This window comes from Anopheles ziemanni, chromosome 2 (assembly GCF_943734765.1).
Source record: "Anopheles ziemanni chromosome 2, idAnoZiCoDA_A2_x.2, whole genome shotgun sequence".
Classification (NCBI taxonomy): domain Eukaryota; kingdom Metazoa; phylum Arthropoda; class Insecta; order Diptera; family Culicidae; genus Anopheles; species Anopheles ziemanni.
Window position 1 is genome coordinate 84226795 of NC_080705.1, and position 24553 is coordinate 84251347.

At 42.1% G+C, this 24553-nt stretch overlaps 1 protein-coding gene across 1 annotated transcript in view; it reads left to right on the plus strand.

Moving 5' to 3' along the window:
* The window catches only part of LOC131294570 (uncharacterized), a 43468-nt gene extending 19097 nt beyond the window's left edge, over positions 1-24371 (plus strand). Inside the window, exons 3-7 of the mRNA XM_058322615.1 lie at positions 488-589; positions 917-1025; positions 16527-16703; positions 23207-23320; positions 24049-24371. Coding sequence (XP_058178598.1) covers positions 488-589; positions 917-1025; positions 16527-16703; positions 23207-23320; positions 24049-24371 — 825 coding nt within the window. The remainder of the gene's footprint in view (positions 1-487; positions 590-916; positions 1026-16526; positions 16704-23206; positions 23321-24048) is intronic.
* Positions 24372-24553: the final 182 nt, after the last annotated feature.

A 24553-nucleotide genomic window follows, 5' to 3' on the forward strand; every position in this document is an offset into this window, starting at 1 on the left:
GAACATTCCGAAGCACGACTATATTTCTATTTGTCATGTTTTGAATAACTTTCGTCTGGGTAAATAAAATAACTTATTTTGGAAGAAGCAAATCAAAGCTAAGGCATTGGGTGTCTGCTAGAAATGTCGCCGAAAAATGCCAAACTCCAACCAGCTTATTTTGTTACCAACCGGTCCGGCGAAACTGTTGGTGAAAAGTGTACGGGCTCGGAATTATGTATGCAAACCACGGTAACCCTAAGTTAGTCAAAACCGTCGTAAAAGCATTGACGTCGCACCGGAAAAACAAAAGTCACTGCATGTTTGCATCGTGTTCCCGGAGATGTTCCGAGAAACAACTCCGTCGGAGCAGGCGGAAAAAGTCTTGCATAATAATCTCAATGTTGTTTCTTTTCTTGGTTTTCTTTCTTCCTGTCTCACTCTCTCTCTCTCTCTATCTTTCTCTCTCCTACGCACACGCACGGAAAAATACTCGCAACCAACATAGGTGTCTTGGATCCGGCGAAAGGACTACCATCTGCTCACCGTTGGCTTGACGACGTACAGCAGCGATGAAAGATTTAGTGCAACCCACCTGCAAAATTCAGAGGTCTACCGATTGCACCGTTGTCCCGTTTCTGTTTATTGTTTCCGCCCGCACGGAACGCCCTTGCGTTTGGCGTGTTTATTTTCCATTCCATCCTCCTGTTGCCATCACCGGAAGCCGTTTCTTTTATTGTCACTCGGCAATCGTCACCGAGGATTCGGGTTCCTTTTTTTTCGTTTCTTTGCTTCCCTCCTAAGTGCCACCATTGCTGCCTCGAATGATGTGATTTCTGTCCTCTAACGTGTGTTTTCTTTCTCGCCCTCACGTCCGCCCCCCTCCCACAACCTACTCCCCGTGGCACCGCGCTGGACCGGGCTGGTGCGCTTACAGGACTGGACGCTGCAGATAAAGTTCGTCCAGGACCGGGACGCCGGATTGTACGAGTGTCAGGTGTCAACACACCCGCCAACGTCAATATTTTTGGAGCTGAAAGTGGTCGGTAAGTACACAGGATCGCAGGGCAGGGCATTTTGTGCACGGCATAAAAGGGCAGCCGAGTGGGGCCAGCGAGTGTACAAACAAACACGGCTACTCGGCGGGCTCGGGCGATTAAACGGTGGGAAAATGGCCTCCCCCCCCCAACCCATGGTGGGCCTCCCGACCCGACTGCAATTACTCCGACCCTAATTACAGCGGGTTCGTCGCACCGAGCTCTACTACTGCTACTACTACTACGGAGGCTGGCCAACCGTTCCCCATCCCTAGCGAGCCATTTCATTTGGTTGAGCGACGTTTAGCCGCTCCGTTATAATAGTGTGCTTATTTGAAATGAACAGCGGTCGTAAATAACTGGTTTTTGGTTTTTCTCAAAGCCACCGAAACACGTCGAGATGAGTGGGCGTTTGGTAGGAGATGTAAACAAAATGAAAGTATTTAAATGTCGGTGGTTGTGGAGATTTCCAAAACACGTTTGCGTTGACCATAGTTAAAAACGAGTCTAATTATGCTAGCAACCTATTAGCAAGCCAAACAACATCCATTGAAAAGAATGGGACAGCACGTTCGTTTAATTATGCCTCTAGTTTAATGGGGTTTGGGTGTTTTTATTAGGAAGTGAACGACCCAGCATGTATATAAAAAAAGTGTTGTACCAAAAGAAGTGATAGTTTATGTTAGTAAACTAAAACGTACATGTTAGAACAGTTCAAAAATGCTTTCTGTACGGGCCCATGGTATAGAGTCTTGGATATCTTAAAGAATGAAACATGCGAAATAATGTTACAAGTCTGTTTCTCATAGTTAAATTCTTCAATCCCGATAGTTCTTTACAAATGATTTGAAAGAAAGCACGATTTGTGTATTTTCGAAACAGTAACATGACAATTCTAAAAAAGTGGTATGACTTTGACTTCATTGAAGTAAAGTAGTACCACAAGTCACATTCATCGAAAAAAAAGTTCATATTAGTTTTGGAATAGATCATTTTTAGAATTTATTCCTACTTTTTAAACAACGTCAATCACGAAGGATAAAATAAAATACTTATTAGAAGTGTGTTTTAATTATATTTTGAAATGTTTCTAAATGAGTTATGTGGGTTACAAGAAGTATCACGCATTTTGGATGTTAAACACACTTTTCATATCATTTAATAAAGTGAATGAAATAAACGACTTTGCATGGATATTTTCTATACTAGATTTAGTTGGGATAGTTGAGAATCTTACCAGAAATATACAGAATGATTAATATATGAGCTTACCAACTTGTTCGCAAAGTAAGCTGTTGACTTTAACACCACATTTGACCGATTTACGAAGCATTCTTAACCTCCCCTTCGTACGTCACACATGCAGGCATGAAAATATGATATTTTCATTAAACAAAATACATAAGATTAGAAGAATATCTCCCCGTCAACCTAGCATACATCTTCCTCGCCAGAAAACAGGCAAAGCTCAACAGTTCGGAGGGCAATTTGTTGTATTTCATCTCATTTTACGGTATTTCACGCTACTACTCGAGCATTGCTACCATTGCATCGCTGCTATGGTTGCGTAACCGATGTGCTGCATGTAACGTAATACTGTAATGGCCAATTTTATATGCTCTTTATTGCCCCTTTAGATGAGTGAAAAAGGGGAGCACGTGATCGTACGGGGTCGACTCACAGGTAGAGCAGATATTTCACATTCTTTTGTCATGCTCTGTTCTGTGCCGAAGCATGCCTTCGGCAGCGCGTGCTCCCGTTCCGTTCGGCGCCACAAGTGGGGGTGAAGTATGTTTGCTTTGAATGGGTCATATATTCTTCACGGAACATCGGTTGCGGCACTTGAAAACAAGTCATTGCCAGTAGCTTGCAGTGAATTACATCACATTTCCGTAATGCATATGAGTAGGCATTTCGATAAGCACTGTTGAGTTGCCCGGATGATGCATATTTTACGATTCTGGAAATGTCATCTTGAAGCTTTAAGAAATGGAGGAATTTGATGTATTTGTGGTGTGTTTGCGAAAAAAACGATACAACATTAATAGCATAACTGGGTATCAGACAAAGAAAAAATTCATGCACGATCAAGTCGAGTCCAAAATAAGCTCCTTAGCAGCAAAAACACAAAACAACAAAGTGCTTGTATGTTTGCAAAGTATTTCCATTAACAAATCCCAACAATTTTTGACATGCTTGAGAATTGCAAAATTCTTTAAGCGGCCATTTCCATTCAATCCAATACTAGAAATAATGAAAAAATTGCCAACCCCTGATCTCAATCAATCCAATGTCCTCTCAATTGCTTTGATCCGAATGCAAAAAACTAATATTATTTTCGCCAAGTTTATGAGAGCTCACCAACCAGATAAATAATAAGCCTCTTACGTAAACGTTTGCATTGTGCGGAAAAATGTCGAGGTTATGAAAAAAGTGCTTCCTCGTTATATTTTTTTGGGTCCACCAAGGGCTAAGATTAATTCGATAAATCAGTCCACCATTGCTGTTGTCCTGTGTTGCAAAAATGAACAACAGGAAAACAACCAAATACAGAAACATTTTGCAAGCAATTTCATAAAAAAGGGGGAAAAACAAATGCAAGCTTCATAACAAGCGGCGGGTGTTCGTTTGCGGTGTTTGTTTGCCTCGGTTTCGTTTCTTTGCTTTTGCTTCGCATGTTTGGTTGTTTTTCTTACCGTTTGACCATTCTATCCGTACATCTCATAGCTATCCATCCAACCACACTACTTTCTCTCTCTCTCGATTTCTGTTCATCATTTCCCTTGCGCCATCATTGCACAGGGTTGTCGATTGTTGCTCTTTTATTTTTTTTTTTTCGTTTTACTTTATCCGTTTCCCACAAGTACATGATTCGTCATCTTGATTTTCCGTTTCCATCTAATTTTTTTCCACGAACGCAGCAAAAACTGGTCGGCTCGGTTGGCAAAATAAGTGCTTCAAGACATGCAACATCATGCGAACATCGTGCGAAGTGTGTTTTCCTTCCGATGTCGTCCCGTTGCCTATCGAAGGCGACCCCGTCTCTTGAAAGGGCTCCCGGACCCATGGCTGTCAAAGAAGGCAACGCCAGGGCCTTGTGGAAAGCATGCTGGGAAGCTTGTTGGAAGCTTGTTGATTTCAATTACATAACATTTGCCCTCCAACCCAACGATGGCAGGGATTTGGCCGAGCCAATACGAAGAAGAAATCGTCCCGGGCGGGCTCAGATCGCTGGGAGGATCTTCTGCTCCCGAAGAATCAAATGAACCGTCTCGTAACATACGTACATATCGCAAATAGCAGAGCAGCTAGCATCCCCACGGTCGGTCGGTAGTATTCTGTTGGGCAACGCGTACGACATGACAACCGTGACAAAATGTCAACCGACTGACACCGAACTCCACGGGGGAACCATTGCTAGAATCGGGGACGAGTGGGTATTTACATTTTTCTCCTATTTATCACACATTCGATGCGGTGAAGGAACGACAATATGGAGCTTCGGGAATGGGAAAACCGAGGTGCACGGGAGGAAAACACTCATCGGTACAGGAAATTAAATGGTTTGCGTTTGAAATGGTGTCGAGCTGCTGAAAAATGTGTTCTACAGACCGATTGTAGCGGAGGGTGCCGAGCGGGAGGGTGGATGAAGAAAGCGGGTAGTTAATTTTCATCAACCGGAACTTGAAATTGTCACGCGGATGTTGATTTAGCTGTGAATGATGGAGTTTCCGTTGATTTTTAAACAACATGGGAGGTGAGTTGTCGTGTCCTGTGAGTGTGTGCTTTTTTATTCTGTTCAATATCGAAGCAGAAAAACGGAGATGAAAAGAATCTTCACCCATGATGTCGTCATATGGTGGGACCTACGCCAATACGGTTTGATGCACTTTAGGGTAGACCACGACAAGTTGGTGGACAAAATGACGTAATCTATTACGTGTTGTAGAATATGTAATGCTTGAAAAATAGGTCTTTTTTTATTTTATTACATCCAATAAATAATCATTCAGGAGCACTCCATAAACGCCGAGAAAATTTATTGCATTTTAGATTTGGTCATGTATTAATATTTTAGCTTTTTTATGTATGGAGTTTTATGTACACTAAAAATTCGACCAATACAGGCTGGCCCCGGTTTTCGTCACCAAACGAGACTTTGACAGCGACGAAAACCGGGGATAACGGACCAAATTTCTTACGTTTATAATACCTACTCAAGACTTGACTTACACAAAACAAACGTTGGTTGAGTACATTCTTTTCGTATGAATTTTCAGTGATTGATATAAAGGTGTTCTTGAAACTATAACAAAGTTTGTGTGTTTAATCATCAAATCAATGGCCATCAACCGTTTTATATTCCGTTTTACTTTTTGGGTTTCCATGCCGTGTAGGTTTACAATAATACATTCAGTGCTTCAATTGAAAGATATTTTTAATTGTGCAAAGCAGTCTGAAGCAGAAAACCTGTACCACTCGTTTATGAGTCCATGTTCGGATCTTCTGTCATACAAAATGCATTGAATCATATGAGTAAAGAACATAGCACGCTACTATAAACCAGCTTCGAACGATTTGTCAAACGACGAAAACCGGGGCTGACGAAAAGCGGGGCCAGCCTGTACTGAACCGTCGATGCTAATAGTTACGATCCATAGTTACAACAAAGGTTGTACAACACGGGAAAACCGAAACATTTTAAATAAGCCGTTAAATTAAATTAAATTAAATTAAATTAACACATCTCTCCACTATTAAATTAAAAAATATCGTCTTTTCTCAATCCTTTCTTCACCGAGCATCGCCCCAAGCTAGTGTGTTATAAAAGTAAAAATGAACTACCAAAATGCTGTGTGGTTGAAATATTCTCTCATATATTTAGTCAAATGTCAACATAAACTGACAAAAAATTTAACCACAACGTCAGATTGCCAATTTTTAGAATTTTAATGTCGCTTGATACAAAAATACCGTTTCATTAAAATTTCTAAAATAATAGCGTATTCTACGCAACACCATTTATTGAAATTATCAATACTGGATTTGCGATCCAGTGTCTTTTTGTCCAATCAATGTACAATAGCTGATCACTGTTTACAGGCAAAAAGAGATCACACTAACTCCATGACAGATCAAAAGTTTTCCGCAAGCAACCCCTGGGAGTGAACAAAAACTCCCCGATGTAGTGACGTCTGGAATCCATCGAGCACAATCGAAGCCCATTGGAAATCCCTTTCTATAAATCCCAACCTACATGATACCGGATCGTTTCGAGAGTTCAAGCCCTAGCTGAGCTGATTCTCGATCATCAACCGATTGTTTTTTTTTTCTTTTTTTGTTCTACTGCGACTTCTACGATTGTCTGGACTCGCCCTCGCCCATACGACTCTGCAGACAATCGTGGCAGTGCGTCTGCAATTCTCATTAAGAAGAGCCGGCACCGAAGCGCCGATGGTAAACCTACCGGAGCTTACACACTCTGCTCAAAATAGCGCAGCTTACCCCTCCCAGCACTGACGCGGCAGCCTTGTCCAGTCCGGTCACGTTCCGGTACGGGAAATCCGTGGCAAAATTACGGTCTCGCTCCGCTAAGCTCCGGGGAGTGCCTTCGAGTCCGGGGGTTGCCTTCCAAAGGAGCTGCGCTCGGACAGCTTATCGTAGCGCCCAAATCACGATGGGAGGGATTCACCACGTTACAGCCTGGGCCCCTCCGGCGTTGGCGTTCTCTAGGATGCCCGTGGGAAACCGGGCAAGCAGTCTGGTTTCGCTCGTTTCTTTCCACTTTCGGCTTGATAAGAATCAATGAGTTTCACTCGCAATCCAAGCGGGAAGCACCGCGTGGAGCATAAGTAAGTAAACTGTAATCACGATGCACTCTGCCTCCGATTTGCCTGCGACATTGTCCGGGGTTTACAATTTACGAAGCACGGAAACTCGCCCGGGAAACCCTCCGCAGCTGGAGATAGCATGGGACGCGAAGAACCACTTAAACACATCCGGTGCGGGAAATTGGGTAGAAATAAAAATTGTCAGCGAAACGGGTGCTTGCCTCGGGTGAATTTTTCGACAGTCCATTTATAATCCAGTGACTCTTTAGGACGAGCAAAAAAAAGGACATACTCCCCGCTCTTCATCCACTTGAATGCTACCTCAATCCCATGGGGCTATTTTTGTTTTATTTTATTTTTTATTTTTGTGTTATGTTGCTACATTCCTCCCCCAACCGGGAATTGTATTCCATAAACCTTTGACTAACAAAAAGCATCAAAAACGGGTTTGCTAAGTATGTGTGTGTGTGTATGTGCGCTTTGCTCAAATAGAAGAGAGTGTGTCTGAACCTGAAATTAATAGCTCTTTGAGAGATTTCTTCCCTCGCCGCTATCCTTTCCGGTATTTGGATCCGTCGAATGGCCTTCCCCCCGGGGGAAAAACCCAAAACGCCTGCCGGGGGCGATAATTTGGAGCCGTTTTTTTTTCGCTCCTTTCTTTCCTTGTTGCCCACCACCATCCATTATGCTCTCGGCATAAGTGTGCGCACCGGCCGGGGTAGTTAGATTGATGGCACTTCATATTTGTTGTGCGAACGAGGCAAGTTTGCCAAGTTTCACCTCTTTGTAACCGACCGGGGCGCCGACCGTCTCGGATAGGGACAGTTTGTGGGGGGGCCTGGGATAAGTTTTTCCCGTGCTTCGAGCTTTTTCTTCCGCGTCCCTCCTCACGGTTTCCTACCCAGGTTATCATACCAGAATGGAAATTTCCATCAGTGCAGAGTGGAAAGTAAATAACGAGAAATGTTGCCCGATTTTAACTACCCCCTTCATCTCGGGGATGATGTCGTCGTAAGGGTGGTTGATGAACTTGGCGACGGCCGAGGAGGAAACCGATTCCCAACTGTCATCACATGGTGGCGTGAATTCACTGCAAGTGGGAAGTTTTTCCAGTTGTTCATTTTTCAAATTGTAAGCTCATTTGGATGGGGGGGAGGGGTCTGTTTTTCACTTGCTTCACCGCCGCGGTGGTATTTATTACTTATGCCGGTTAACTTTCGGGAATTCATTAGCATGATGTGTTCTGGAGGCGAGAAATTACAAAACTTTACTGCAAGAGCGGTGATTGATGGCATGCGAACGGCTGGCTATGCTGGGTGGTGCGAAAGTGTACCGAAAACGAGCCATCTTCCAGGTTAATGATACCCACGGTGGGGTTGAGCCATGCACCTGCTAACAAATTTAAAATGTCTTGAAAAGATCAAAACTATACATTGTGAGTTTTCTCTTTTGTAATTCTTTCATTTTTCGTTTTAAAAACCACATTTTAATCAAAATAAAAATGTTTGCATTATTTTTTATAATAACTAATGATAAAATATTGACCAAATGATTTCCCAACTTTTTGACTAGCTCATGTTAGCTAAACGTAAAGGCCACATACGTGCATTCATTCATGACATGCGTGTAATGTTTTATATGGTTCTATTTTAACATTTCTGAAATAGTTTTCTGCTCTTTTTGCCATATTGCGAATAATATTCATAAGCTGTACTTTAGGCATTTTTGTTTAGCACTAGGCCTATTTTGTTGAAATCCAGTTAAGTTTCTTTTTTAAATTGTTATTGTGACGGCAATCTACCAAGCTATTAGTAAGAGGCGTTACTTTGCAAATCATAAGCTTTGGTAGTTCTCTTAAATAAATTTTATAACGAAGCAACTCTCAAATATTTGGAAGTTTGAAAATAGGCTTCAAGGCATAAGTAAAGGAAATCGAAAAGCTTCTCTGACCCGAAGCGAACCTTTTTAGTATAGTCATATTTGTACATTTCTTCTTAAGTTCCATTTTTGGTATGGAGGACTCACTCGTGCTCGAAATGTCATCAGTTGATTCATGCGGACAAAACGACCTGACAACACATTAGCCTGAGACTGCATTTCGAGTATATTTTTTGAGATTTTTTTTAAAAGGCCGTCATGAAAAAAATACCAGGTTACTTAAGTACGCACACACTCATACCTGAAAGTACCTAAGATGTCTATATTCTGCGAAGGACAATTTCCAGGCGACAGACAACATGACGTTAGTTAACGACCGAAGCGTGGCACAATCCCAATATTATCAAACGGAATGATATGGCTAATGGCGTTCTGTAGCCATAGTTGGTAGCAGAGAGGAAAAAATGCCATTAGTTGCTTGAAAACATTCTGACATTTGTTACAACACTTATGGAATTTACAGAATCAGATATAAACGATTTACCAGGACATTAATTTGAATTGAAAGAAATCTCCACATAGTTTGAGTTTCGACGAATGAGTTTTAAACATAAAACGTATGGTGTTAAATAGTCAATTGCTAGCTAATTGATTGTATAATCCTATTACAGTTCATCCTGAGCTCTATCATTGCTTTATTACGCATTAAAACTCCAAGCCAAATTCCATTGACCAACGTCCGACAGCTTGCACTGGATAATGACATTCTTTTGGTGGCCAAATTCTCAAAAACAAAATTCTCATTTTAGTTTACACAACTTTCGTAGGCTAGATGGGGCAAACGAAGGAAACCGTGTCGTAAAAGCCAGCCAAATCGAACCGCAGAGAAAGAGAGACAGAGTTGCACTGAAAAACAATCTCTTAAGGACATTATCCGCTTCAATTCCAGATGCTTAAAAAAGACACCACCAAGAGTTGCGTAGGGCTGAGCGTTGGCCTGATGGGGAAGAAAAAAGGGGGCAAAAACAACATACCAAGACCGAACATTCTGATGCGACGCAACGGGACGAAAAATGCCATTTCGGTGCCTGTTCAAACTTTAATATTGTAATTTGAAAAGTTCCATCCGACGACACTGCCGAAAGAAAAACCCAACAGGACACCAGAGATTTTGTATGTCTTTGACCGTGTGTAATTCTACGCGTCGTGTCCAAAGCGGAGCAATGGCATGAAAGTAATGCTCTTACAACTGCAACGAGAAATGCCGGTACTTACATCCCCGCAGAAGGCGGTTATGATTATTTTAGCTGGACGCAGTTGTCGTAAAGGCAAATTGTTTGTTCAAGCAAATTGTCATCCTCTCGGGAGTTGTTACTTTTGAGCTTGTTTTTATTTTAACGAACTAGGCGGTTGATGAAAAATCTGTTGTGGCATTTAACTGGCACCAAGGTTCCGTCGGAAGGGAATTGACGAGAGCACTGATTAATTTCTACCACGCAGTTCGTTAAAATAATTTGAGCAATTTCTCTAAAAAGCAACGTGCGTGGGAACGCTTTTTCTGTCATAATTTTTGTGGTTTACATTATTGTTAAAAATATAATTAAACATTAAAGCTATTTAACATATAATACTATTGGAGTTAGGTTAAATATCAAACGAATTAGTCTATCAGTTCGAAAACAAGCATTAAAAACCAGATAATGGAGATGTTTTTCATGCTAGAGTGCAAATATGCCAGACAAATAGATAACTGGAAACGGTTCAGAGAAGAAAGTCTGGATCAGTTCTAACGACATCTTTCGTTGTATCAATACAACGGATCAATCATATTTACGTTATTTATTTTAGCGCATTCAACACTAATGTACCTTTTTATTTGATCCAATATTTTAAATGTTAACAGTTCCATGTGAAACCAGTATTTAGTTGATAAAAGCTTTTATAACTTTTATGGAGATTGTGATTGCATTCGAAATTTGCTTTTATTTAGATATTGCCATATTTTGCAATTTAAAATGTAACTCTTACGTTATTTTTACAGATCAAAATTGTACTAAGAGCACATGTACTCGCAGGGAATAAAATATTCTCCTTCGAGGATAATCTTATGCATAAAGCGAAACATACGGTCCAAATACGAACAATAAGGGCCGCGCATATCCCGTCACCATACTTACCACACAAATAATGTGAGATAAGTACATAAGCCACTCACATGCAGCAGTAGATCCGGACGTTTCGCATGTGACCTTTCACTCCGAGCGCCCGTAACGAATGTCCCCAGCAGTAGTCTTTTCCCCCCCAGCCCTTGAAGTCCTTTTCCCTTGTTTTTCCTGGGTACACTGCGGGCCGGAAATGGGGTCTGGTTTCTTACCTTTTTTTTTTTTGGTTTGTGGGCCAAAAACAGTAATTGCGGTACGGGCCACACGGAAGATGAAAGCCGTTGTGACAGGCCGTTTTTCGGGCCGTGTTTTTCCACCGCTTGCTGGCCGGTGCCTCAAGGCGACGCAATTAGTTGGGAAACTGTCCAACAACTTTCGGCGTGCCGCTTCGGTAACTTTCGGTTTGCCATCGGAAGCAGGCAACACGGAATATTGGTTGCGAAACGGTACAGGATCTTACACCAGAATCCAAACCGTTGGCACAGTAATCCTTGCTGACCAGGGTGTACTGTTTCGGTGGTTTGGTTTCTTCGTTTATCACCGCAAAGATAAATGCCAAACCCAATCCGGCACGTGTACCGAGCGAGGTGACTACTTCCTGGTGCACTGAAGGGCCCAGGGGGAAAGTTTGGGGCAAATACGGCAAACTTCCAGCCTCTCGCTCGTTATTCCACCCTCTCGATAGCCGAAGCCCGAATGCCACCTGGGGAGCATTTAAGCTCCTCACTCTGCGCAGATTTCGAACGATGTTTTTGTGTGCTTTTATTGCTGTTTTTGACTATCATTATTTACCCATTCCCGGATCAGAGCGCCCCGTTTGTGCGCGTTACGCTCATCATTACGGGGCAATAAAACAGCGTGACGTTCCGTCGGCCATCACGGTGATGGAGGGGTCGCTTTTGCCCACGTGGAAGGGCGTAACACAAACAACCATCACGATGACGTTGGTACGATTTTCCTGCCAGCGTCGGCAGCAGCAAAAACAGTACCTACCTAAACCTGCATAAAAATAAGTCTGGGCCGAGTCGAACGAGTGGAAAGGGACACAGAAAGTGCTTTTGCAAGCCCTACTTTTCGAACATGAACGAATTTTTTTTATTTGGGATATTTTGAAAACTCAACTCTGTCCGTAAGCTGGACTCCCGTTGGAAAAACTCTTCTATTGATTAAAATGTGAATGGACGAAGTTTGTAAATAGGATCGAAGCCAGCTTCCTGGAATCTCGTTAGTTACTAATTTTAAAGCAAAAGCAGCCAAATGCCGAATAGGGGCACTCTTAAACTATTTTTCCGACTTAAACCGCATCCAAACGCTATTATTCAATATTCACCAAAAACTAATATTCATTAAAGTTTTACTCAACACAAGGTTCCATTCAAAAACATTCCATTTTGTTCCTTTCCAAACATTGTAACGGGAATATTTGTTCTACTTTTCACCTAATGGAAAATTTAGCATAGAAGCTCGCGTCACCGTTACATTGCCCGGGTTTCATGTGGAAACGCCATGGCCCGGGCCGGCGGACAAACATAATTTCACGTCATCGTTCTTGCAACAAGCGTGTGAACGTGGAAAATCACCGCACTGTTGGAAGCAATTAACACCCATTTTCAAACACCGCTCGTCCATTTCCCTCACCACCATCATCACCACCCTTCCGAGGGCTAATCTTTTTTTTCTTCGGGCAGCTGTGAAAATGTTTAAATACATTCGAGTGAAAAATAAAACAAACTCAGAGTATTCTACAGCACAAGCAGCGCAGTTACCTGTACCGGAATCGATTCCCTGAGGCTGCAAATAAATGTGCACAAAATCGGGCACATTTTCATCGGTTTAGACGAGCATTAAAAACATGCGACTAGCGAAGCTGGGCCAATGAACGGCGATGGGCATTTAATTTATTACTGTCCCGAACGTCAAGAGTTTTCCTAAAATTCAGAGAAAGGACGAGGGAAAGGGGAGGCGGTAGATTGGTGAGATTTGCCGAAGTATAGTGAAAAATTAATTAACCGAACTTCACTGTCGACCTGAAACCACAGTCCCTAAATGTTGCCGGCTCTACCCTTAAGCAACTTTGGGGTGGAAGAAAAAGGGTTGGAACTAGAATTCCTGAGACACGTCGTTATTAGTTCAGGTGCGTAGAAAAGGAAAGCAGATCCAAACAGTGGTGATGTTTTACAGATATACAAGAAAATAGTTCTGATAGGAGGACAATTTTCGATTTTGATAGATTCATTCTCTTACATGTATCTGTTTGTTTGAATATGTTTGCTTAGTACTAAAATTCTTGACTTAATCTTACAGTGTGTGGAAATGGTCGTAACGCTCAGTAGGAACGTGCAGTAGGAAAAACTGAAAGGAAACTTGAATAACCAGACATACCTAAATAAGATTTGTTTTTTCGACCATGGCTCGAAGAAAGATCAGCATGATGGAATTTTTTAAGTGTACTTTTGTAGTGAATTTTAGTGGCAAATCAAACGTACACTCATTTGATTGATTTTATACGAAACGATTTAGTAAAAACAGGCCGTTATTTGGATCGCAAGACGAGCCATAAAAAATTCTTTTGTATAGCATAACTCCAGATTCGAGATTGCGGAAACTGCACCAGTTCTGGCACGGCCAAGCTGATCATGAAATATAGTACTTGGATTAATATTCTTTTACAGTTCGTTCTCGTTGAAAATAATTACTTCATACGGATTTTTGCAGTTTTTTCTCAGTTTTTTCAAACATTTCAAAGATAGTAATGGTATGTGTTGGTATATGTACTTATGATTTTAAAAGGGACTATTTCATACCAACGAAATTGGGTCAATTACAAGAAAATATAAAATAAAAATAGAAAATACTGTATATGCGATGAGTAAATGAATAAAAATCCAATTTTATCTGAACACCGAGATTTGTAAGTTTCACAACTGAAGAAAGTTGCAAACACTTTACTAATTTACTGATTCATCACGATCGACTGAACCCGACTCACCGACATTTGAACGACCATTCAGTAAATTAATCGATTTTCCACAGGCTGCATTGTTCCTTGTGGATGAAGGCTTGACTTGCATGGATTCAAAATACGTTCACTGAAAGTTTTAATTGCGTTTATGCATTTATTATTATGGATTATTATTATTATATTGCAAATTCATGAGGATGGTTTAAAGTTTCAAATTGAATTACAAACTACCACAAAAAAAAGAAAACCAATTTACTCTGGGACAGCTACACTGCACATTCTACCGTTCGCTCACTTTAACGAAAACTTTTTAGGATGTTATGCAAAAAGTTGATATACCCATTAGCAAAATAAAACTAAGGGTTGCAAAACTCGGTTAGTTAAGGAAAAAAGCAACAACTGGAAGGATACACCCTTAGCCATTTTTCACTTCTTGTTCTACTTTGTTGCTGTATTCCGCTTCCGGTCGGAAATTTGTGTGACGTAATTTTAAAAATTTCACACATGCACAACTCGAGGGTGAGCGTAGCTCTGCCGCTAATGCACACGCGTAGCTTGCTCTCGCGTAAATTACCACCAAATGGTGAGCTACGAGGAATGGAAGGAAGGAAATGTTGTACACCTAAAACCAAGAAAAAAAACCTGGAACAATAAACACACAACTACAATGGCAAATTGTTGGTAGACAATCGAAGGAAATTGCAGCATCTCGCATTCGCCGCCGTTCAGGACATCCCGTATGTACATACGATCTATGGGTGTGTGTATGTATGTGCGTACGGCCGTCTCAGTGAAGTGGCCACATCCTTGTGCAATTTTTCGTTCCCTCTCTCCCCCGCCCGGTGTGTACTGTGACGTTAATGGGCCACTCATTGTTGGGAAAGTTGGTGGCGCTTGAACGAAGAAAAACGAGTGAATGGATGAATGAATGAATGTATGGTGCAACGCTATGCGTTATGTTGAAAGTTCAGTCTTTAGCTTTGGTTGGGTGCAGTCTTTGGTTGAGTGTGGAACAGAAGAGTCTGAATGGTAAATAAAAAATTATATCATAATATTGCAACAGAGGTTGAACAATGGCATATGAAGCATCTGCGGCTATACAAAACATGAAAAGAAGAAAAAAAAATACAAGCGACAACAATTACAATTTATCAACTAGTATGTTAGTTTGATTTTCAATTATAATTTTAGAATTTGCCCTTTGTCGTGATTAACATGATAAAATCAGTATTACTTAAATCAATAGAAAAAAAAATGAAAGTATATCCAATGTCTCGTTTACCATTTTCAGCATAACGCATTCCATTCATAAGAAAAGCACAAATTAAATTAATTTTGCAATTGAACAGAACTTGCTTCCAACGATTTTGTTCAAAGTTCAAAAAGTCCCAACGCCGAACCTTCGGAGAAAAATATCCCATCTTTCCCGTTTCATCGGATACCCCGCTGGGGTCGGTAGCATGGCAGGCAAATCAGAGTAAATTTCCAGAAACCCTTAGCCACCAAACAATAACAAACGGCCGTATCACGTGGCTACCAGCAACGAACTGCTCAATGCACTCCCAAACTCCCCTAGCGAGTCAATTGTGTTCACTTTTGTGAAGCTTCGCTTTCGCCATTTTCTTTTTTTTTTTTTTTGTTTTGGAAAATCTCTTCAGCTGCCCACCGAAGAATCGAAAAATAGTAATAGCAAATTATAATCTAACGTGCGCGTTGCTGAACGATAACCATTTTCTTCGGCCCAATTCCTCCCGAGCCTCAAGCAAATCTCCGTCCGCAAGCGATGGTTGTGAAGAAACAAAATTGTAAAATCCACCACTGAAACGAGGGAAGAAGCAAGGAAAAAAACGCAAATCTACGCACCAGTAAAAATTAGGATTTATGCCCTGTAATCAGTTTATTGATATCCTTTGCCTTTGCCGAGCCGCGGAGCCAGATGTCGCAAGCGTCAGGGGACGACGTACCGCCCCGGCTCGGTGTCGGTTGCGCCGGTTTGCAGACATAAATTGTCGAAGTCCCTCCGCGATTCCGATCCGAACACCATCGGTGTCATTTCGCACAATTCACAGTACAGGCCGCGAAAGTCACAGCAAATGAAACTTGACAGGTCGAAATAATCAAAGCCTATGGATGGCTCGCATTAGGAGGGACCGGGAGGGGGTGGTCGACAGGAGTTGATTGAAGGTCCCGCACATAATGGCGTCGCAATCAGGCGTCGCGGCGCAGAAATGCTCGTGGATCGTGGCACACAAAAAACGAGCTTTCCGGGAAAATGGAAAATTATATTGGCTCAAGTAAAAAGTAGCTCCACCGTGTGCCATAAGAAGTCCTTGCAAGCTCGCAGTCTGCGAATGAGAGATAATGGCAGATTTTCTTTGTGCTCCTTGAAAGCAAGTTAGTAAAATCATAGAACGAAAAAACAATATAAAAGTATTATTTAGCACTTATTTGGTAGGAATTCAATATTCATTGGAATTCTACAGCAAAAGATGCCATCAGGCATTGAGATAGTTTTTTTCCGAAACTTTTCCGACCCTACTTTGTGTGATGTGTATCCGTAGCCATAGCATCGGGCTGCTCTCTCTCTCTCTCACACACATACACACACAAAACTGGTTTTATATACCCATTAACAACTACTTATCGGTACGCTTCCCTTCTCGTCCCGTTTCTCCAGCGGCTCGAGCGGAAATAGTTGGACCACAGGTGAAGTATCTGACACCCGATTCCACCCTGAAGCTGATATGCCGGGTGGTGCAGAGCACGGAAGCGTCGGCGTTCATCTTCTGGTACCACAACAACCGCATGATCAACTACGACCTCGACCGGGGCATCAACGTTTCCACCGAAGCCGGTAAGTAGTGCCTGGTAGTGGTTTTGCTTCTTCCTTCCCTTCTCGCTCTTCCTTCGCCACTCCCCCTCATCACATCTCTCGAGTCCTTTGTGCAATGGAAATCCCTTCGCCCAGCCTTGCTCCCAGCGGCATCAGCACCTTTTGCCGATAGCACGCCGACGCGCACGGCCTTCGTGTGTTGATGGGTCGTTGATGTTGATCGAAATGGCTTTCCCGAGCGGTGTGATTGGATAAACACGGGCGTAATGGCATTATAATGTGAGCGCCATGTGCACAGAGCGTTGCGTCAACAGGCGGCAACAGGTCCCAGCGACGGTGCACGGTGGACGGCTTAAGGCACACCGGAAGCCAGACAATTCGATTGACAGGCCGATCGGTGCGGCTGGCCCGGGCGCGGGAACCTATTTCGCACCATCATAACACCTCCGTTAGTCCCTGGGATTAAGCGTATCCCGGTGGGAAATGGGACGGACGGGGTCGATTTTGTGGAAAATTGCAGAAAGTCAAGGATAGTGCGAGTGTTTACTGAGCTTGTCTTGCTTCGTATGTTACACGCCCAATTTAAAAATGAAAAAGTATTTTGAATACCACTTTTATGTTGAGTAAACCCTTAAGTTGTGTTTTTATATTTATGTTTTTCATTGCTATGTTATTTATTAATGTTAACTCATTAATTAGCTTATTTACGTGAAGATCAAAAGTTGATTCCCGAAAGAAGTCATTCAATGCAATTCTTGTAACATTTAATCCAATATGAGTAAAGTATTACGAGATCTCGACATCATATAGTAATTTAAACTTTGTAATTAAAAAAAAACATTTTAATATTTGCTTATATGATTTCATAGAATTTGCAAAAAGTTCGTCTGTATAAAAAAACTACAAAATATTTTCAAAAAATTCAACTCACCGATTCATTTCAGTTTTACTTAAAAAATTTTATAAAAATTCATACACACATCGATCTAATTCGGCACTCCCCTAGTCCGGTAAATCATAACCAATTCGATAAAGCTTCGATATGTTTTGACAATAAATCAACGATTTGCGGAACAATATCATTCTGCAACGGCTACGATTAGTACGATAATTTAATGAACTATCTCTCTTAGCCATCGATCTCGTCCAAATATAAGTGCTTCAAATAAATAAACGATGAAGGACAACAGCGTGACATTTATCTACACCGGATTATGGCACAGATGCAGCACCATCGTTCGATTTCGATCGAAATGCAGCAAATAATAATACACCCCCAAACATGATTACATTAGTCGCGCCGTAATCAAGTGCCCTGCCATTGCTCGTGCTAGGTATTATGCAATTTATACCACTCCCTACGAACGGCACTTTAATTGATTTATGCACAAACGACACAAAACGGTGCTTCTTTCTCCATTATTTTCGCGCTTTGGAACATTCATTTCCAATCCATTAGTCACGAGTGTAGCGTTTGTATTTTCATACCTGTCGGGGAACACAAACACACACACTCACACGTACATACATACACATACACATATAGACACACTTCCATGTTTCGGAGCACTTAACAAAATTAGATAGCAAGGTATTGACACTTTAAAATAACTGAAGAAAACCCGACACACGACACAAACAACCTGCCCCGGCTTTCACCCCACCTGAAAAGTGGAGGATTTGATTTACAATTGTATAAACTGCAACCGACCGGCAGAAGGCTACTGAATTATGTAACAACAGCAAACGTGTTGTTGTTATTTTCTAACCAACGAAAAGACTTGGTTTTATCCTGCATACAAGTCTGCGATAGAAACACGTCGCCGTTCATGTGTTCCTTAGCGGTGCAGGAATCCAATTTTCCGAACATTTATGCCACGAAAGGGTGTCCGATTTAACGCTGGCACGGTGGTGGTAATCCTGTGATGGCGAGGAAAAAATTCAAACTTCTCCTATCGATGCGAATCACTGTCGGAAAAACTGTGCGTAAAATAATGAGGATCCTCACGGAACAGGGTACTATTTCAAGGGAAACAAACAACCCGCTTAACTTGCGGTTAACGCTTGCTGGTGAAAAGCTGAAATCGAACCGCTGGGAAAATACGTTGGAATTGATGAGCACACGCATCGAATAACCGACCGGTTGGTGGTGATAGCATGTGATAGCACCACCTCAACCGGTGGTTTGCGAGGAAAATTCGTTGAATCTACACCAATTCCCAGCCAACACAGTTACAGTTTTTGTAAACCGATATTGGAACGCGATAGTCAGATTAGAATTTGGAAATTGATTCAATTAATTACCAGCAAGGGAATGGAAACAAAACACACAGTATCAAACGGAATAGACTGGATTAATAATTAAATTAACTGGATAATTACTGCTGATCTGAAACAAATCATAACGTTACCCTCAGATTTGATCAGTTCAATAATTAATTGATCTACATTGAGTGTTTCGTTTATCGGATTAAGGTTTTTTCCTTGTCGATAGAAAAACTCGTCACAATTGTTGATGTTAGTAGTTTAGAGCATCTATTGTTCAATTTGATTTGCGGAATTTGTTTCCTTTACAGAAACGTTTGTGTTGGTGATGGAGTTACTAAATGATTTCCCACTATTTCGTGAAATGGTACCAGAAGAGATCAATTTTAACCCGGAATTATTACTTCCTCTTGATATCGCGAAGGAAGGATCACAAAGCAAATCCTTTATTTTATTGTTTAGGCAGATTGTTATATTATGCACGATCTTGAAGGGAAATGTGTAAAAGCGACAAGTGTTCCCATTCGTGTTAAAGCATGTGTTCACTTTGAACATTAAAACGACTTTCCGACATGCATTTTCACGAGGAAACAAAAACATCTAGCTGACTCAGCGCCATTGTGCTTTGTACTTGAGGCCAAGCAGCTAGTTAAATAGATATCTGCACTATAATAAAAAGTACACATACAACGAAAACTAAAACCAAGGTATAAACAAACAAACTTGTTGTGAAGTTTCACAAGCTTGTACAGGACCCGAAGCGTTCACCCGACCGCACTCGATATAGCACTAGGCCGAATGCGAAAAACATTTGTCAACCAGTTCGGGTGCCTTCCGAGTTGGGCAAACATCGTGAATCATGCCTGCCTGTTAGCGCCATCGATGCTGCGCCATCCTTGCAGCGCATTGTCCGCCCAAACACAGGCACATTCACATGGCATAGACCCTCCCGGGGAAAGGCACCGTCGAGGGGGCCATTCAAGCACACGTCTCTATATCATTCAAATTCATCCACCGTTGGCGCGTTGAAGTTGAAGTCGAGAGTATCAAAATAAATACCGAGAACCCCCTATCCCGCCATACCCAAGGCCATATCCAACGGCGGTCTGAATACTTCGTTGCTGTGTGTGGTGAGCTGGTGTGCTCTCGGGGCCCGGTCATGTTTCTGACACAACAGGCCAACTCAACCCACCCGACGCCGTTTACCACATGCACATACTCTGGGGCTCGATGGGATTGCTTCTACGGTACGAAGAATACTGGCGAACGACATGCCGGTCACCCTTTGCCCTCAGCGGAGGAGCAGAGTATGACTCAAAGAGGAAATGATTTCTTCCCGCACACACTTCACTCCAGTCCTTAATGCTTTCCACACATGTGCATCCAGGAGTGGTTTGAATTTTCTCGTCTACGCTTTCCTTCCAGCTTCCACTACGATCTCTCGATTGTTTGTGGCACCAAACGTACAGCTACTCAATAAAGCTTCCGTACAAAGGTGTGTTTTTTTTTAATAAGACGTGCTGATGTGTCGCGTGTTTACATAACCTAGCAAAGGCACACATTTTAACTTTATTTTGAGGATAAAATTCAACTTTGTTCTATAATTTTCAGTCGAAGGTGCATCTGGTTTCCTTTTTGTTGAACCAAAGCTGTTTCAGTGTCTTATACAGCGTATGTTTATTTCATGGTTTTGGAATGGTTAAGGTTTAAAAAAACAAAACATTCTCTTCTGGGGTAAATATGTGGCCGATATATGAGGTTCAAAATGCAGTACTGCAAAGAACAGGTAAATTATCTCAAGGTTTTGTTTCTACTGGATTTGCAACTCAAAAATAATCAATTTATATTTCATAAATTTGCTAAGCATTGCAAGAAAACAAATGTATTTTTGCGTTTAAAGCACATTTACATAAATTTCTTGACGTAGTCAAAATTAAATACCCAATAATGAAACATAAAAAATAACATATGACGGTTTCATAATTAACAAAAAAACATTGAATAGAAAAAAAAACTAAAATTAGATTACAAATCATCTATAAGAGAAGATCAAAAACCAAAACAGGGTTCAAAAGCGTTATTTAAATATAAAAGTTGTTACTGTACAGGCACGTTTGTGAGTAACTGTACGTACGTTGGAAAGGGAAAGCTCCTCACATTTATTAAAATGAATTTTTGACCCTGCACTCACCACCTCGCCGCCGCCGCCGTCAATGGCCGATGTGGTGATCGTTTGTTCCTGTGCAGTGCAGTTCCATCCATTTTCGCTTACTCTCGACGCATCAGGACGAGCGACTACTAGAAGCGCCTATGGAAGGATGCTCCAGGCTGTCGCCTCGGTAAAATATTGCCAGTGTTAGTTTGCATCCCCGTTTGCATTCAGGGTGTGTGTGTGTGTGTTTCGAGCACGGCGAAAGATCGTCGGGACGGGTAGGATCTGTGAGGAAGAGGCAACATCGGTTGCCCCATCCAAATGGGCCGGAAGTGTGCGACGAAGATATTGTACCGACTCCAGATAAGACCAGATAGTAGAGGGTGCGCCAGAACGTGCCACCCCGCAGCACTATCCTGACCGGGGGGCTTTCCCTCCCTCGGGTAAGGGTAACTTTATGAACCATGGAGAACCACCCTGGAGTAGATACGAGCAGCTTCCAGATGATGCTGGCCTCCGTCTTGTCGCTCCTTCTTGCAACTCTCCACTTCCTTTTGAGTCGCAAAAGAACCCTTCTTCAAAATCGGCCATCAGGAGCAATGTGTCTTGTGCAGATTTTATAATAAATGATGGCCTTTTGTCCGAAATTTGCATTCAACTACGTTCCCTTCGAGGCGCCCGATGGGAGCGGGTGGCTGGGGAGAAAAAACTGAATATGCAGATTGAACGTGATAAAGCCAATGCTACAAGTTTCCGTAATCCGGGCGCCGGTCGGCCCCGGGAAGGTTTGGATCATGATCATTATATCGCATTTATTTTAATTAATTTCGCACGGAGACACTATGCCACATCTAAGACATGCCTGTACTCCGGATAACGAGTCAAGCGGCCGGTGACGCACCGTCAGGTTCCAGAAGATTCTACCCGGGATTAACGATGCAATCACGCTGCCATGCGCCCGAATTGCTCGGTCCCGGCCGCCGGAAGTAGTGCCGCTGCATGAGGTGCAGGTCGGTCGTTTTAGAGGACACTTTTTGCAGGTGTGTCCTTGCTCTAAGAAAACAGGTAATAAATCCTTTGAAGCTTTTTTTATTCCTTTACATGAGGCCTATCTAAGCCTTACAAACAGCGTCGGGATCGTAGTACATCTTCCTATGCAGTTGCAAAGCTGTTTGTCTTCATAACCATTGATCAGATTAAATCAAAATAAATCTGTCTGGATGTCGTTGGGATTTTGTAACATGACTAAGATGCTCTCTTCGGCGAAGCATAGTTCAGTATAATTAATTATAACCAAGAAACTTACTGCATTTACCATCCAAGTTCATTCATGAAATGATTTACCGTACGTCAGTCATTTAATTTTAAATGAATTGCTTGTTTTATCCCATGGTTTTTGGACAATGAACTGAACGGTCAAACTTGGATAATGCCGTTTCTGTTACCAAGCATGGCGCTTATGTTCGTTTTAGATCTAATTTCTATTATTTTTTGGTGCTTTTAGGAATGAAAATGAGCTAACGGTGGCAAGTTGGTAGTTTAAATTCTATCAAATTTTAGTAATAATGCTAAGCGATGATGTTCCAAACAACAACACACCAAACTGCGAAAGATAAATACTTCAAAACGTTAACAAGTCCTTAACACGAATGGGCTATAAATGAAAGAGAAGTTTAAAAATATTAAAGTAAAAGTTACACAGATCTTGAACACATTAGCGAAAAACTTGGATAAGCTAGCATTAAACATCGCCATTCAGCGGGAGCTAAGTTCGACTGTACCTATTACGGCCCACGTGCCGAAACAAACATTCATTTGGCTTGGCTTGTGTGTGTTGTAAAGTAAATTAAAGTAATTTTTCACGCCAAGAAGTTCCCATGCCAAAAGCGACTCATTCCACACAACATGACGCATCAATCTTCTCCAATTCATCTGTTTTCTTTCATCCCGGCGGGCCCCGATTACTTCGCGTCCCCCGGACGCCCCATCCTCATCCTGGGCTGCCGAATTTTCTCCACCCACCATGATTGTGTCATGTGTTTCAATTTGGGTTTCGTTTGTTTTTTTTTTTTGCCGTTTCACTTCGCCACCGTGACCGTGACGACAGATTTCCACTACTCGGAGCTTACGATAAACCAGGCCAGCAAGGAGCACTCGGGAAATTACACCTGCGTTCCCAGCAACTCACAGCCCGCCAGTGTGGTTGTACATATTTTCAAAGGTAGGTCAATATTATTTTTATACCCAGCACACAACTCAAAAAGAGAGAGCGAATAAAAAAAAGAACGGCCGCGACAAAGCTTACAACAACTTCAAAAGGCATCCCGATGACCAGGCGGGAAAATCGGATACGCACCACGCTGTGGTGTGGCTTACGCGGAAGCATTTTTAATTTCCGTCGCATTTTGTATTAAATTTTACGGTGCCGTTTTTTACCACTTTCTCTGGTCGCGTTTCATTTCCGACACGCACGTACTACTTAAGTTTGCTGATTTAATTTTATTTTTTCTGTTACGTTTCACTGTTGTGCTTGTTCGGGTTCTTTTTTCATGGTACAGTTGTGCATATTTATTTTACATATTTTCATATCTGTAAGGCCATTTTTTTATATATTTTTTTGTTAATTATCGATTTACGCCGCGATCAGTAATTACGGCTTGAAACTTCACGTTCGTAGAACGGTTTTGTTGTCAATAAAATCCCTTTTTATTGTATGTCTCCTTACAAAAGAGTAGCCGTGGGGGGATCTTCCGTGATTACAATTATATTTCTACACCTTTTTTGTTTACATCCTTTTCCTCTTTTAAATACCTTTTTTTATCACTCTGTTATATTTCATGTTCACTTACGTAGCAACGCTGTTGGCCGTAGCGTTCCGAAGCGCTTGAAATAATGATGTGTGTGTTTTTTGTATTTTGCTTGTCGATTTTTCCACCCCACTTCCGCTAGGTGATAATCCGGCCGCGATGTACCACGAGCACCGCAGCTCGTCAACGATTCCCTACCGGGATCGGTCGACGATGGCGTGGTTTTTAGCGCCGCTGCTGTTGCTCCTGCTTCGTTGCTGGCAGCTGACCGCCCTAACAACAACCGCCACGTGCGATCCATTTTACTGGCCTCCAGGTGCTTGCCCGAAGCCTGGCATCTGTAAGCCGCATCGAAGTTCCGCTCCGGTGTCGGCATCGGATCGCGCACTACGCCAATCTAATGACCTGCCCAGAGCGGGCACTAACAGCAGCTTCCGGATGGTGCTAGTTTGCCACGGGGAATAGATGAAACCATCCACGGTTGACCACAAAAGCAACCGGCAGCTAGCAGTGTGCAACAACGATTAAAGTAACGAGCGTCGTACCGCCGTCAGGAGGACCGGAAATTTAAAGCAAATACGAAACAGGATCCCTGATCCTTTCTCGGCAGGCATGCGAGAAACTTTACACATTCTGTTTGATATGTT